Source organism: Callorhinchus milii, unplaced genomic scaffold, assembly GCF_018977255.1.
Source record: "Callorhinchus milii isolate IMCB2004 unplaced genomic scaffold, IMCB_Cmil_1.0 Scaffold2, whole genome shotgun sequence".
Lineage (NCBI taxonomy): Eukaryota > Metazoa > Chordata > Chondrichthyes > Chimaeriformes > Callorhinchidae > Callorhinchus > Callorhinchus milii.
The window spans coordinates 114,069,000-114,085,269 of NW_024704743.1; the positions used below are offsets into that span (position 1 = coordinate 114,069,000).

The 16,270-nt window shown below is 46.3% G+C and overlaps 1 protein-coding gene across 1 annotated transcript in view; it reads left to right on the forward strand.

Moving 5' to 3' along the window:
* Positions 1-12,535: 12,535 nt before the first annotated feature.
* Positions 12,536-16,270, forward strand: part of LOC103174781 (solute carrier organic anion transporter family member 5A1) — a 71,653-nt gene continuing 67,918 nt past the window's right edge. Inside the window, exon 1 of the mRNA XM_042332319.1 lies at positions 12,536-13,157. Within this exon, the coding sequence (XP_042188253.1) occupies positions 12,557-13,157 (601 nt within the window). The 5' untranslated portion in view covers positions 12,536-12,556. The remainder of the gene's footprint in view (positions 13,158-16,270) is intronic.

The window sequence follows — 16,270 nt, forward strand, 5'->3', positions numbered from 1 at the left end:
TTCTCAGTAACGGGTCCTGGGGCCGAGCCAGGGGGTGGGGGAGGTAGGTGACCAAAGGCACGGTCGAAAAGAAAGGTCTTCAGCCGAGACCTGAAGGCACGGCTGTCGATGGTGGAGCGGAGTATTCGGGGGACAAGGAGGAGGCCAGACTCGGTGGAGCGAAGGCAACAGGCACAATAAAACCCATGGATAGCTCGTGTAACTTTTCCCTTCAATTTAAAGAAAAACAAAATCAAACTAAGTCGACCGTGGAGTAATCAAAAAAAAGTCAAAGCAAACCAGACCGATATGTACACAAACGGTGAACGAGCTACACAATTGCTCACAGCCTGTACGTACTGCATTTCAACTGTGCATATTATAATGGTATTTACAATACTAAATTACATTTGTATGGCTCCATTCATGTTAGGAGGACGTCCCAAGGCATTGGGGTGTTTTTTTTAAAAAGGTTTTTTCCGTTGCAGCTATTGCTTGGAGTGTCAGCCTACACTGTGAGCTCCAAGATCCGATGTGGGTCTTGAACCCGCAACCTTACGATTTATAGAGATGCCTTTGAGACGTCTCAAACCACTTCACAGAATATACTGTAAAGTGAATCGACTGTTTAGTTTGTGGGCAAAACACGGCAGCCAATTGCACACAGCAGTGTCCCACAAACAGTTGTGGATTGAAGTGACCAATTTAATTTTGATCCTAAAATGCCTGTTTACCTAGCACGCTTCTGTTTACCCAGTAATCAGTAAGAACCCGGTTGTTAGTCGATTACCGGGTCACTTTCCGGGGTCATAAATATCTTCTTTTTTTAAATTGCTCCTCCATCCATGACTGATTGTAGGACACTGCTGTGCGCAATTTGGCAGTAGCGTTTCAGCAACAAAATAAACAGTCAACTCACTTTACAGCAAACTTGTGAAGTGCTTTGAGACGCCTCAACGATGTGATAAGGTGCTATATCAAATGCAAGGATTATTATTAAAATATACTACAATTTACATTTATAAAGCAACTTTTGGGGACATGTCTCTAACACCCCCGATCATGTTAATCATTTTCTAGTTGTGCGGTTTGGTTCAGCCATTGATTCCCACAACCAATCACAATACAGGCAATTTCTGAACCATCTTCTCCTGAGAAACTGAGGTGAAGGTCCGTATGGATGCAGCCAGAGATGCCAGTGTGCCAGATCAGCCAGTGTGCCAGAGCAACTAGTACACCAGAGAAATCAGAGCAGCCAGTGCAAGAGACCAGCCAGCACGTCAGTGCACCAGAGCAGCCAGAATGTCAGTGCATCAGAACAGCAGGTGCACCAGAGCAGTCAGAGCAGCAAGTGCTTCAGAGCAACCAGTACGCCAGAGCAGCCAGCACTGCCAGTGCACTAGTGCAGCCAATGCACCAGAGCAGCCAGTGCAACAGAGTAACCAGTGCGCCAGAGCAGCCAGTGCTGCCAAAGCAGCCAGTGATGCTCTGGCTCTGAATCATTGGCTGCACTGGTGCACTGGCAGCTCTAGTGCACTGGCTGTTCTGGTGCTCTGGCGTACTGGCTGCTCTGGTGCAATGACTACTCTGGTTGCTCTGGTGCTCTGGCTGCTCTGACACACTGGCTGCTCTGACACACTGGCTGGACTGTCTACACCGGCTGCTCTGGCACTGGTTGTCCTGATTGATCTGGTGCTCTGGCACTGGCTGCTCTGGTGCACTGACTGCTGGTTACAATCCTACCCTTCCCACAGTCTGCATTCCGTGTCCACCAATGGCTCCTCCTCTAGCCCCTGAACTGTCACGTGTGGCGTCCCTCAGGGCTCTGCCCTCGGTCCCCTCCTCTTCAATCTGTACATGCTCCCCCTCAGCGATGTCATCCGTAGGCATGGGGTCAATTTCCACATGTATGCATATGAAACCCAACTCTATCTCGCCGCCTCCTCCCTTGAGAATCCAGGACCGTTGATGTCCTACCAAATTGTCTGACATCAAGTCCTGGATGAGAGCCAACTTCCTTCAGCTCAGTGTTGGCAAGATGGAGGCCCGCCTGCTTCGCCCCTGGCTGCGGCTCCTCACCTCAGCCGTTGACATTATTCCTGGCTGCACTCTTCACCTCATCGAGTCAATACAAAACCATGGTGTCCTTTTCGACCCCCAGCTATTCTTCAAAACCCACATTTGTGCCATGACCCATTCCGTCTTATCCCATCTCCGCAACCTTGCCCCCCCTCTGCCACAGGTCACCGAAACCCTGATCCATGCTTTCATCACATCCCAACTTGACTACGCCAACTGCCTGTTCACTGTTCAACTCTTCCTCCACAAGCTGCACATTATTCAAAACTATGCAGCTCGTGTCCTCTCCTGCACCATGCTCCACGAATCAATCATCCCTATTCTTGCCCGGCTCCCCATCCCTCAAAGAATCAAGTACAAAACTTTCCATGGTCTTGCTCTCCCCGACCCCCTAACCCCATATCAGCCTGTTTGCTCCCTCCGCTTGGCAGATACCAACCTGCTTCAGATCCCCCGCACTTCCCACCCTACCATTGGTGGTTGGGCATTCAGCATCTGTGCCCCCACACTCTGGAACTCTACCCCGCAATCTCTCCACGTCACCCCTCTCTTGCCTCCTTCAAGACCCGGATAAAGACCTTGCTCATTAACTGTGCCTAAAAAGCTTGGTTGTTTAGTGGAGGTCCGTTGAAGTACTTATCAGCTGTTTGGCGACATGAGTTTTGAAGGCTGGCATTCCAAATAATCTCTTCTCGTAAGGAAGGAACTTGCATTCATCACATTGTTGCATTCAAAACAAGCCACGGTAATTATTGTTAAGTGTAGCCACTGTTTTTTGTAGGCAGTTTGCGACAGGTCCATTTTGTACACAGCTGACTCCCACCAACCGATAGCCGTGAGAGTGTATGATCAATTTTGCTTGGGGGATTATTGGCCAGGAAACCGGAGAAACTCCCTTCTCTTTTCCAATAGTGTCACTGGATCTTTAACAGGCAGAAAGCTTATTGTCTCATCCAAACGATGACAAGTCAAGAACTGCGCTGGAGTCTGACTAGGAGAGAACTGGATGTGTGAGAGTGGTAGGAAGTCAGTGAGGGCATTTCTGCCACCTTTCAATGGCTTTGGGAAAATTGCAACAGGTCATTAGATAAAAATCATGAAACAAACGGAAGTTCACTATTAGCACTTCGCATCTCTTTGCAAATATTGCAAATTAGACCACATTATTATATTAAAAATGAAATAAAGCCACTTCAATTGGAGAAGAGAACAGAGTTTCTTCCAACGTCCTGGCCAACAATTCCCCAGATAAAATTGGTCGTTCATTTCATGGCTGTTTCTGAGACATTGGTCACCCACAAAACACAGAGGCACTGCACTTTACAGAATATTCTGGTAAGTTTGCACTCTATCAAATGTAAGGCACTTTATACATTTGTTCTCTGGTCTGTTAGCTCCAGGTGCTCCAGGAAGACAGGTTCTGACATTTCTAGAACATCTCTAGCATGCTGAATCATAGTTTTTTTTAAATATAAAGATTAACAAAATTCCAAATAATTCAATTTTCCTCCAATTCGTTCTCGGCACAGTGAAACGAAATTGCCAAGTTGCCTTCTCTTGTCACTTTGCCTGAATCTGTATCTTGTTTGATTAATTGACTAGTATTTACCTAAGAAAAGAAACATGCAATACAGCCACAAATTCAATACTCACAAAAAGGAATGGCAAAATATTGTTAAATATTGAATCCTGACAGTAAGATATTGAGACATGAATAATGTTGACACGCGGGAATTCCATTCTGATCCACTATTCTCCCAGGAATGTCGGAAAAAAGGTCCTACGGGTCGGTAAGTATTACTGTAGGATGTAACGATAAAGAGAGGATGAGCTGCAGGGATTGAGGAAGGGAGTTCGAGGGGTTAGTGGCGAAAGGCACGGCCACAGATGGTAGCTCAGAGGGACCAGGAGACATCAGCAGGGCTGCGTCTGCTGAACGAAGGGAGCAAACAGTGAAGCGGGTACAAGTAGGTCAGAGAGATAACTTCTTGTTTAAAATTGGATGTCTCCCCACTAGAGGGTAGGAGCGAGCAATGGTGTGATGCCCTTCATTATACAGTACTGTTTGTTGGAGCCACGTTGCATTCACTCTTATATGAGTGATTGTTTTAAATATTAAGTATAAATTCCCTCCCCTAGTTTAAGGCATGGTTTGTACCTCTTTGACCATGTTTTCGGTCATGTTGCCTCTTGCCTCCCTACCCCTCAGCTCCCACACCCAGTTCAGGGGCCCATCCAGCGTTATAAAGACATCCTCCTGATGTGAAAGGCGCTATATAAATGTAAATTTATTGTATTATGTGTTGTACAAAATGTCAGTGCACTGGTGTTCTCAAACTAATTCATACCAGTGTTCTTGACAACATTGAACATTGTAGTTCTTATACATGCTCAGTAATTAAAGGCTAAGTGTTCTGAGTCATTCTCCTACGTGAAGAGTGTAAGTTGTTACTGTAGCTTTACTGATGGTGGCAGGATTGGGAAAATGAAAGCCCGAATCCTTGGCATCAATACAACTTAGAGAAAAACCCTTTACCACGTCACATACAATAGAAATCATTGAAATAGAAATTGAGTAACAGACAGATGGATAAGTTCCCCAAATAAGAACTATGAACAACGGCAGCAATTTACATTTATACAGCATGTCATCTCAGGAGAATGTTTCCCGGCTACTAATATGCATGTTCAAGGAATGTTCTTGTGATATGTGGAGTCCTGTAGCTCAGTGGTTAGAGCACTCGCTTTGCAAGTGAGACACCTGGTTCAATTCCAGGCAGGGCGAAACCTTGGGCAAGTTTCCTTACTCCACACGCCTAATAATAATCCCTCCAAAACCAAAACCAATAATAAAAATTGGTCTTTTTCAATCTACGACTGTTTGTGGGACATTGCTGTGCGCAATTGGCTGCTGCGTTCGCCCACAAATATACAGTCAATTCACTTTACAGTGTGTTCTGTGAAGCGCTTTGGGACATCCTCCCGACGTGAAAAGCGCTACATCAAATGCAAGGATTATTATTATTATTATTATATGAAACAATGAAATATCCCAATTTTAGAACCAATTATCTTAAAATATACAATCATGTAGACTTTTGGAAAAGTCCTAGGAATTCAGTTTTCATTTGTATGCTGATTTTGTAGTTTTTCTTTGAAGACTGAATTTAAGGCATGGACTTTTACTGGGTACCAGCAGCATAAAGCCAGAGAAAAAAAAGTTAAGTAAACAGATGTACTCTCATTTGTAGCAAGTTCAAATGTATTCCCTGTAAGAATTAAAAGATTAATTCAGAAACTCTTTATAATAATAATCCTTGCATTTGATATAGCGCCTTAACACATCATCGAGACGCCTCAAAGCACTTCACAGGAACTACAATACAATGCAAATTTACATTGATATAGCATCTTTCACGCTGGGAGGATATCCCAAAGTGCTTGATAGTGCAATTTTACTTTGATTTTTCTGTTCAGTGAACTGACTGTAGGTGAATGTGTTCGCCAATTTGTACACATCAATTCCCACAAACAGCCATGAAGTAAGTAACCAATTTTATTTGGAAAATTGTTGGACAGGACACTGGGAAAATTCCCATCCTTTTCAAGAGTGCTACCAACTAAACTGGGCTGACATTAGCAGCAAATTAGAGCTTATTCTCAGTAAGACTGATTTTGAAACTCTTTAGACCAATTCAGGTGCTGTACTTTCTTCAGTCTGCGAAACTAAATGTATTACAGTAAACTCCTGATACATTGTCACTCCAGGGGTAAAGGGCTCACTGACGAGTTATCAGAAGTGGTGAGTTAGCCATATGTATAAATTAATAAATGTGGCCGGGATATTGACAGTATAATGACTTAAGTGACAAGTTAAGTTAGGGTCGAGTTATCAGGTGTTTACCGTACTTGCAAAAAGGATTGGGTTCTTGCGTGTGCCTACAGCTGCCACAGTGAATACTTATGAAAATAAGAGGAACAGAATCAGTCAGTGTACAATAAGAAGTTTAAAATTACAACATAACATGGATAAGCTAGCAGTTAGCTGAATGCAAAAGCAAGTAATTACTTAGAGATTATCACCTAAATGTTTCTCATGATGGCTGGAGGTATTTTTTAGCATAAATCAAACTGGAAAGCCACATAGTTAAATGCCAGCCTGATAACCTATAACTTTACACAGTCGCTATGGAGCTACTTTAGCTGTCTGCTCAAATTGAAGCTGATATCAAGATAGTTCATTGGTTTAGCAGCCTGGAAAGAAGCCCCCTGACCTTTGTAATCCAACCAGTTATATTTCTGCTGATGGACAACGGCAACCAAAGGCAGTAGCCGGACAAACCTAGTTCACATCCAGAAATCAGTATCCGAGCAGAGGAGATTTTAAAATGTAGTGGGTTATTTTTGGATGCAGAAAATACTGTACGTTCCCACACCTCGTGAGTGCTATGCTGCCTGGATAGTCACCTTGTTCATACAGAAGAGTTTACTACCGCAGGGAACTGGGAAACAGAACATTAGCTCAGAATATAATAATGCACAGAATGAGAAAATAGTGCTTGGCCCATTATGCACTTCCATTGTGTAAATTATGCTAGCCACACTATGGCTTTGAGTTATAGATCTACAAAACTGACAGTGCACACTTAATGGGCCGATTGGTCTTCTCCTGGTCCTATGTTTCTGAAGTGTTCGCCCATTCCCACATCTTTGCTATTTTACCCTCCAGCACAACACTTCTCTCCTACTCCACAGTAGCATTTGTTTATCTCAGTCTGCCCTATCTCTTTCTATATCGTGCAATATATTTTGCAACCAGATTCCCACGCAGTTACTTTATTTTCACAGAAGTTAATCAACACAGCAGCAAATGCTTTTATTGGATGTTCCTTTGAATCTTGAAAATTGCTTGAGGTTTTTAATTTGTGTTTTGCTAAATTTCTCCTTTCCTTCTTGAAGTGTCAGTCTGACTTAGTGGTTAGTACTGCGGATGCAGCTTCAAACCCAACATCAGGATTTTGAAATTGCAACTAGGTGTCCCCTAGGCTGATACTCCATTGCAGCGCTGGCAGAGTGCTACATTGTTGGGACGTGCCATCCTTGGGATGAAATGTTAAACATCTGCCTTTTCACGGAAACCACTCCAATCGGGTTTCCGTGATGCCCACAGCACAGAAACAGCCCTGGTCAGTGACAAATGGCTCCCTCTGCCTCCTCATCTTCCTTGACCTCTCTGCTACCCTTGACACCGGTCGACCACTCTATCCTCATCCACCGGCTCTCCTCTCACCTCAACCTTCACGGCTGACTCTTACACCGCCTCCACTTCATTTCCACAAATGGCTTCTCCTCCAGCACCCAGATCGTCTCGTGTGGCGTTCCTCAGGGCTCTGTCCTTGGTCCCCTTTTTCAATATCTACATACACCCTCTTGGTGACATCATCCGCAGACATGGGGTCAACTTACATATGTATGCGGATGACAACCAACTCTACCTCTCTGCCTCCACCCTTGACTCCAGGACCACTGCTGTCCTGACTGAATGTCTGTCAGACATCAAGTCCTGGATGAGAGCTAACTTTCTTCAGTTGAACGTCAACAAGACTGAGGCTCTCCTGATTGGCTCCCGTCAGCGCCTCCGCACCTCAGGCGCTGACAGCATCACCATCCATGGTTGCACACTCCACCTTAGTAAGACAGTCCGGAACTTTAGGGTCTTGTTTGATCCACAACTATCCTTTCTGCCACACATCTGCACCTCTCTGCCTTCCCACACCTCCGCAACATCGGCCGGCTCTGCCACTGTCTCACACCGCAGGCCGCCGAAACTCTCATACCTGCTTTCATTATATCGAGGCTCAACTATGCAAACTCACTGCTTGTCGGCCTCCCCAACTCCTCCCTCCACAGGCTGCAGATCATCCAGAACTCTGCAGCCAGTGTCCTCTCCCACACTAGGCTCCGTGACACTATCAGCCCCATCCTCACCTGACTCCACTGGCTTCCCATCACACAGAGGATACAGTTCAAGATCCTGGTCCTCACTTTCAAAGCCCTCCATGGTCTTGCTCCCCTCTTGCTCTGCGACCTCCTAATCCCCTACTATCCTGCTCGTTCCCTCCACTCAACGGACTCCAGCCTGCTTCACATCCCCCGTCTCGCTCAGCCCACTATTGCCGGGCGGGCCTTCTCCCACTCTGCCCCCACCCTCTAGAACTCCATCCTGCAGTCTCTCAACCTCGCTCCCTCGTTTGCCTCCTTCGAGACCCATCTCAAGACGCTCCTCCTCGATCGTGCTTTCGATCTCCCTGCTTCCCTCCCTGCCCTCCACCCTCCCTGATCCCGACCCGCTGCTCGGATTCGAAACTCTGTCTGTCCAGTGCCTTGGGATGTCCTCCCAATGTGAAAGGCGCTTTACAAATGTAATTTTGTTGTTGTTGTTTCAGTTGGATGTTAAAGTTCCTGTGGCGCAATTTGAAATAGTGAAGGAAGTTTCTCTCGGGTTCCCTCAAACAGATAAAACTGATTATTCACATCATGGATAAATGATCAAAACTTAGTGTATGTGTCAAATCTTGCTTGATAGAAACGATTGTGAGTGCAATCAATCAATCATTGTAGATCTGAGTCAGTTTTTGATGAGACTCATCCTTGAGATCAAGGGTTCACCTTAACAGATCATTATTGGTAATAGTCAGAACATACCAGAACGTGGTAAGTCTGATGTTGCTCTGGATGCAGAGTTCAAGCCGGCTCCTGCCCATGTTCCTTATGTACTGGATAATAGCAAGGTAAAGGGATAAATGTTTTGGCTTCCCTAAAACACCTGTAAAAAAGGTGGTCAGAATTACTACACAGTACTTTACTTTCAGCTGCTGAGCTTCTTCCATCCGGGGAGACCACTGCGTATAAAGAGGAAAGAGTTTGTTCCACAAATAAAGCAGACCTCATTAACCATAATGGATGATATGCTCCAGAAACAATAACAGGTACCATCAATTATTTTTAAAGCACTTTGGTTTCTCACCTTCTCTCTTTAAAAGTAACCACTGTCATATCCCAGTGACTAACCAGCCAAGTGACTAGCAACAAGGAGCAAAGTGCAATTCGATATTCACATGGTCGTTAGTCTTAAAACTATGGTCTTATAGTGCAAGATTGGCACTTGCACTTTTCTAGAAGAATTTCTAGAAAGTTCACCTTCACAGACCATAACTGGTAGTGTTAGGAGCATATTAGTTTATAACAATTGGAAATGTTGATTCCTCCAAGTGATTGTGTTTCCTATACTTCAGCATTTCTCATGGAGTTTTGTCAACTCAGTATGTGATATGATATCCAGAAAGTGCACAAATTCTGCAACACTCTCTGCATCAACATCTATTTTCAGTTCCACAAAGATAAGCTCTATTGACACATGTGGAAACCATGCTTAAGAGTATCCAAACCAAACTGAGGATTCCATGCATCCCACCTACATGCAAATGCCAGAGATCGAGACCTTTCCATAGTTATAGGCACAATTATGTGGGTTGTGTGACCTCCGTGTGGTTTGAATGTGGCAAAGGTGTCCCCTCACTCACCACCAGGTGTCAGTGGAGCCTCTTCCAGTATAAGGGAATGGGAAGGAGCTCAATCTTGAAGTGTGATGAGTTTTAAAAGCCCTTTTTTTATTGACTGTTCAGTGAATTCTGATGGTGTTACATAAATGTAAACCGTATAATCGCCTAAGCCGTACATCTGCCCAAGTCCTGTTTATATTCTACACGATTTTGACAAAACTCACACTTTGCAACAGTCATATTAAATCTATGGTCCCAACTGATACGACTTATGTGAGGATTAACTAAGTGACTGTCCAGCGCCTTGGGACGTCCTCCCGACGTGAAACGCGCTATACAAATGTAATGTTGTATTGTATTGTGTCAGGATGACACTTGGATGCTGAGTTTCTGGAGAGGTTGAGCACCTCTGCTTACGTAATTCATGAGTTGGTAGGAAAGAATGTATGTCGGTGTTTGTCTCCTTGTCTGTCCGAGAAATGACTTAGCCCATGAAATGAATGAAATGAATGTCCTGCTTCTTTCGGGATAGCTAATCCAATTTCATTGAACCGTTGGCACTTTATTTACACCTAATAAACATCAATAAGGCAAATAGTCACGTTTCTCTGGGATGATAAGCACTTACAACTTACACTTTGACAAACTGAGACAGCAGAGGGAAGAGTAATGCTGCTCTGTGTGTATGTGTGTGATTATTATTATATTAAATGCAAGGATTATTCGTATTATGCGTGTGATTTAAAACGCTTATTGTTTTTGCTGCTGATGACGGGACGCAGAGATTGTAAGGTTCTTCAAGGACCTTGTGGTTGTGGGATGTGAAGTTCACTGTCTGCTGTTAGGATCCGGCTCTCACCAGGTAAACCAGCTCACAAAACACAGAGCGCCATCTGCCCACACGCCCCCAGGGCTCAGTGCACAACAACAAGATTACATTTGCATAGCGCCTTTCAACGCTTTAAATGGACCATCAGTTTTATGACTCCGGGCTTGTTGCCTTGCAAAATAATAGGAAAACTACAACCCCCAGATTGCATTCCTCCCTCCCTCCCTCTCTCCCTCCCTCGGGAGATGAGCTCCTGTGAAACACTTTTGTGTTGTGGCTCTGTCTGTTACAGGCTGAGGCACAAAGCGGTGGTAGCTGGTGACTCTCTGAGCTCAAGACAGGGTGAGAGCCACATTGTGTGCATAAGGCATATATACAGTTATATATATAGATATATATACACACAACATATATATGTGGATGTGTGTGCAATGACAGAGACGATGCCAATGTTAAAGCTGCCGTGTTAAGCGTTGATGTGGCTGTTTGGGATCAGTGAAGGAGCTCTCAGGATCTGGTGATAGTCCTGACCTGGATTTTATTGTTATTGTCGCTGGACATGATGACAGTCACTTAACATCGGGCAGACCTGCCTCCCTGTCCTGCTGATACTCCTGGACATCCACCTCAATCTGCATCTCCGCTGGTTCTTCGGATCAACGATCAACGTTATTTGTATATATATATATATCATCTACTTTTTTTTTGGTGGGTGGGAGAGTGGAAGTATTTTTTTTTGGAAAGAGAGAGGAGAGAGACTCTTCCCAACCTCTACGGGTCAACGTTAATTTCATATACAATATATATATATATATTTAATATACCAATTGTTTTTTTGGGGGGTAGGAGGGAGAGAGGTGGTTTATTTTATTTGGAAAGAGAGAGAGGAGAGCGAGAGAAGAGAGAGAGAGAGAGAGAGAGATTCTTCTCAACCTCTTCGGGACAACGTTAGATTTCATACACAATATATATATATATATACCCATTTTTTGGGAGGGGGAAGGAGGAGATTTTTTTTATTTGAAAGCGGAGAGAGAGAGAGATTCTTTCAACAGTGATTTTCCCTTCTGTGTGTGTGTGTGTGTCTCTCTCTCTCTCTCTCTCTATATATATATATATATATTTGATCTCAGAGAAAGCCCTCAACACAGACACACAGACAGACAGACCGACACACACAGACCCACAGACACTGACAGACACACAGACAGACCGACACACACAGACCCACAGACACTGGCAGACCCACAGACAGACAGACACACACAGACCCACAGACACACACAGACACTGACAGCCACACAGACACACACACAGACAGACAGACACACACAGACACTGACAGCCACACAGACACACACAGACACACACACAGACAGACACACACACACAGACACTGACAGCCACACAGACACACACAGACACACACACAGACAGACAGACACACACAGACACTGACAGCCACACAGACACACACAGACAGACACACACAGACAGACACACACACACAGACAGACACAGACAGAGAGAGAGAGAGAGACGGACTATGGCATCTGAGTCTGAACCCGGTGCCGCTGCCCCACAGCTCAGTGACCGGATCCCCACCGCTCCCGGAGACGGCGGCGACTTCAAAGCCCGGAGTCTGCCCACCCTGAACGGATCGTGCGGCGCGTGGCCGGGATCCCGGGGGTACCTGCCCTCCCCGGGCCGGGGGGGGGGCTGCCAGCACTGCCTGGCACCGGGCTGCCAGCACTGCCAGGCACCGGGCTGCCAGCACTGCCAGGCACCGGGCTGCCAGCAGTGCCAGGCACCGGGCTGCCAGCAGTGCCAGGCACCGGCCTGCCAGCACTGCCAGGCACCGGGCTGTCACCAGAGCCAGGCACCGGGCTGCCAGCAGTGCCAGGCACCGGGCTGCCAGCAGTGCCAGGCACCGGGCTGCCAGCAGTGCCAGGCACCGGGCTGTCACCAGAGCCAGGCACCGGGCTGCCAGCAGAGCCAGGCACCGGGCTGCCGGGCTCCTCGCCCCCCCGCCCCCTCCCGGCCCCGGGCCCCCCCCCGGCGCCCCCCGGCCTGGCTGCCGGCCGACTCCCGCTGCTTCCTGCTGTGCATGTGCGGCCTGACCTTCATCCAGTCCCTCATGGTGTCGGGCTACCTGAGCAGCGTCATCACCACCATCGAGAGACGCTACAGCCTGAAGAGCTCGGAGTCCGGGCTGCTGGTCAGCTGCTTCGACATCGGCAGTCTGCTGGTGGTGGTCTTCATCAGCTACTTCGGGGGTCGCGGCCACAGGCCCCGCTGGTTGGCCGCCGGGGGCTTCCTGGTGGCCTCGGGCGCCGCGCTCTTCGCGCTGCCCCACTTCATCTCACCGCCCCACCAGCTGCAGGAGCTCAAGTCGTCCGTCAACAACGAGGGGCTGTGCGGGACGACCCCCCACCACCACCATCATCACCCCTCCTCCTCCTCCACCTCCCCCTCCCCACCCCTCCAGGGCGAGAGCCACAACGGCAGCACCGGGTCCCTCCCGGGGGTCGGGGAGTCGGGCTCCGCCTGTGGGGACCAGGACTCCGCCGCTCAGGGCCACTCGCTGTACGTGGCTCTGTTCATCTGCGCCCAATTCATCGTCGGGGTGGGCTCCACACCCATCTACATCCTCGGCCCCACCTACCTGGACGACAACGTTAAGCCGGAGAACGCCTCTCTGTACCTGGGTAAGTGACCCCCCGACCCCCCCCCCCCACCCCAGACCCTCTCCCCCGACCCCCAACCCCCGACCCCTTCACCATCTCCACAGCCCCAACCCTCACCTCACACCCACCGCACGGGAGGACACCCGGGTTTTTTTTTTTGGGGGGGGTGGGGGGTCATGCCCTCCCTCAAGGTGCTGGTTGGTATCCCCACCCGTGGGGGGGGGTCTCGGTGGGTTAACAATGATGATGGTAATAATCCTTGCGTTTGATATATTCGCCATAATACTACTACTACTACTACTATTAGGAATAATAATAATTCGTTGTAGACGTCTCAAAGCGCTTCCCGGAGTACGTCGCTCCGGTGGATTTGACGGCGCAAGTATTTTGCGCGCGAGGAGTGGTTAAGCACCCGTTGCCTCTGGGTCAGCAGGTTCAGGAGGTTGCCGCTGCGAACCCTCCCGTGGGGAATTTAAGCTCACGGTCCAGGCTGACGCCCCAGTACGGTCCTGAGGCGAGAGCGTTTGTATTGTCGGAGGCGCAGTCCTTCAGATGAGCTGTTCAACCCAAGTTCCCGCCGGCCAGTGCAGGTGGGCGTTAAAGAACACTTGGCACTACTTAAAAAGAGAACAGAGTTTCTCCAGGTGTCCTGTCCCGGCTAACAATCCCCCGGATAAAATTGGCTGTTCACTTCATGGCTGTTTGCGAGACGTTGCTATGTGCAAATTGGCTGCTGAGTTTGCCTACGGAATACTCAGCCGCTACACTTTGCAGTATTTTTCATGATGCGCTTTGAGATGTTTCAATGACATAAGAATAATAATCCTTGTATTTGATATAACGCCTTACCACGTCTTAGAGAAGTCTCAATGCGCTTCACAGAACATACTGCCAAGTGAATTGACTATATATTTGTGGGTGAAATTGCGCACAGCAGTGTCCTACAAACAGTCATTTATTGAGTGAAATTTTTTTTNGAAGGATATATTACCTCCGGAAAAGCTATCCGCCATTCGACTAACAGCCAGCTTCCTACTTACTGCGAGATAAACAGCGGCGTGTGGAGTAAGCAAACTTGCCCAATGCTTGACCTTGCTCAGGAATCGAACCCAGGTTCTCTTGCTTGTGAGGCAACTAAGCCCTAAGCTACTGGACTCCACATGATAAGGCATTATACCCAATGCATTATCGTCAATGAATGGATACAGTAAATAATGGTCCTTTGCATTTGGTATAGCATTTCTAATATCAAAATACATCATTGTGCTTCAAAGGTAATTACTGCCAAGTGTGAGGCATTTGTAAGCAAACACAGAGGTCAATTTGCTCACAACAAGATTGCACAAACTAGTCATAAAGTTAAGTACTAATTTAATCGGAGGATTGTTACGCAGGGCAGTGGGAGAAACTCCCCTCTTTTCAAATTGTGTCTGGGAATTATGTTTATTATTATATTAAATTATGTCAGGGGATCTTTTATGTTTAACTGTACAGGCTGATATGAGTTCTGTTTAAAGTCTCATGGAAAGGACTTCCTCATTGTTCCCTCATCACTGGATTGCCAACCAAGACTATGAGCACAAGTTCTGACATGGTGCTTGAACCCACAAGCTCCCACTCAGAAGTGAAAATGTTACAAACTCACCTGACATAGTAATTAATAACACTAATCCTTATATTTGGTGTAGCTCCTTTCATGTCAGGAGGATGTCCCAAAACGCTCCACAGGATGTAAAGTGCAGTGACTGTGTGTTTTGTAGATGAATGTAGCAGCTAATTTGCAGCACAGCAATGTTCCACAAGCAACCATGAAGTGAATGAGCAAATTTATTTGGAAGTTTTATTGGCAAGGACACAAGGAGAAACTTGCTTCTCTTTTCGAACAGTGCCGTAGGATCTTTAATGACAGGGCATTGGTTTAATGTTTCATCCGAATAACAGAACCTCCAAAAATGCAACACGCACACACAGCCCTGTATTGAAATGCACCTTAGACTATATGAGTTCCAAGTCCTGATGTAATTTGTCACATGAATAAAATAAGCACATTTGGCAACAGTGGGGGGCGGGGGGTGGGGGGGAGGGGGAGTGGGGGGTGAGGTGGTTGTCTTTTTAATTAATAAACCAGAAATAAAAGAGAACAATTTTCAGATTAACAGGTTCTGATGCAAAGGCAATCCCTACAGTACGTCTGTTTCATATGATGATGAACGCAGTAAAACCTGAGGGATGATCATTTTTGAATAGTACTTTTTTTCTCTGTTTTTGAACAAGACGTGTTTTTTAAAAAAAAATTCAACAGGAATGTGCGGTGAAACAATTAGATGAAACAAACATTATCCATTTTGTTTAGTAGGAAACATGTTAGCGGTTTCACTGAATACTGTCTTTGTGTGAGGTTTTTTATGAGTGTAGTTGAGTACCACTCTCGTAATTTCGAAGTCAAAAGGCGTAATTATTGACTGCAACATTGTAGTTATAAGAGGTTAAAAATTGCCCAGAATGTTACTAAAGTGCCTTTGGTATCCTTTAGCTTCACACAATATAACACCTTCTTGGTCAGAAGTATTTAGCCTGTAATTGTTACCAATATGTTACATCAAATAAGTACTTTAAAGACGTCACTTATCATGTCTTCGAGACGTCCCAAAGTGCTTCACAGAATATATTGTAAAGTGAATTGACGGTACTTTTGGGGGCGAAATGAGGCAGCCAGTTGCGAACAGCAATGACCCACAAGCAGTCGTGGATTGAGTGACCAATTTTAAAAGAAAGATTGTATTTTCTTAAGGGATTATTTCCCTGGAAAAGCGATCCGCCATTCGACTAACACCCGGGTTCCTACTTATAGCTGGGTAAACAGAGGAGTGTGGAATAAGGAAACTTGCCTAACGTTTCACCCTGCCCGGGAATCAAACCTTGGTCCTCTTGCTTGCGAAGCGAGTGCTCTAACCAATACGCTAAAGGACTCCACATTTTTTAATCAATGGAAAACTAGATGATTCAACTTTTTCAATAATCCGCTGGACTATGATTTAAGAGTTGTGATATTCCATGTTGGCGACTGTTCCCACACAATGAGTTCCTGACCTGAGCCATGCCCCTGTGGAGGATGGACCTTTAATTAGGGGGTC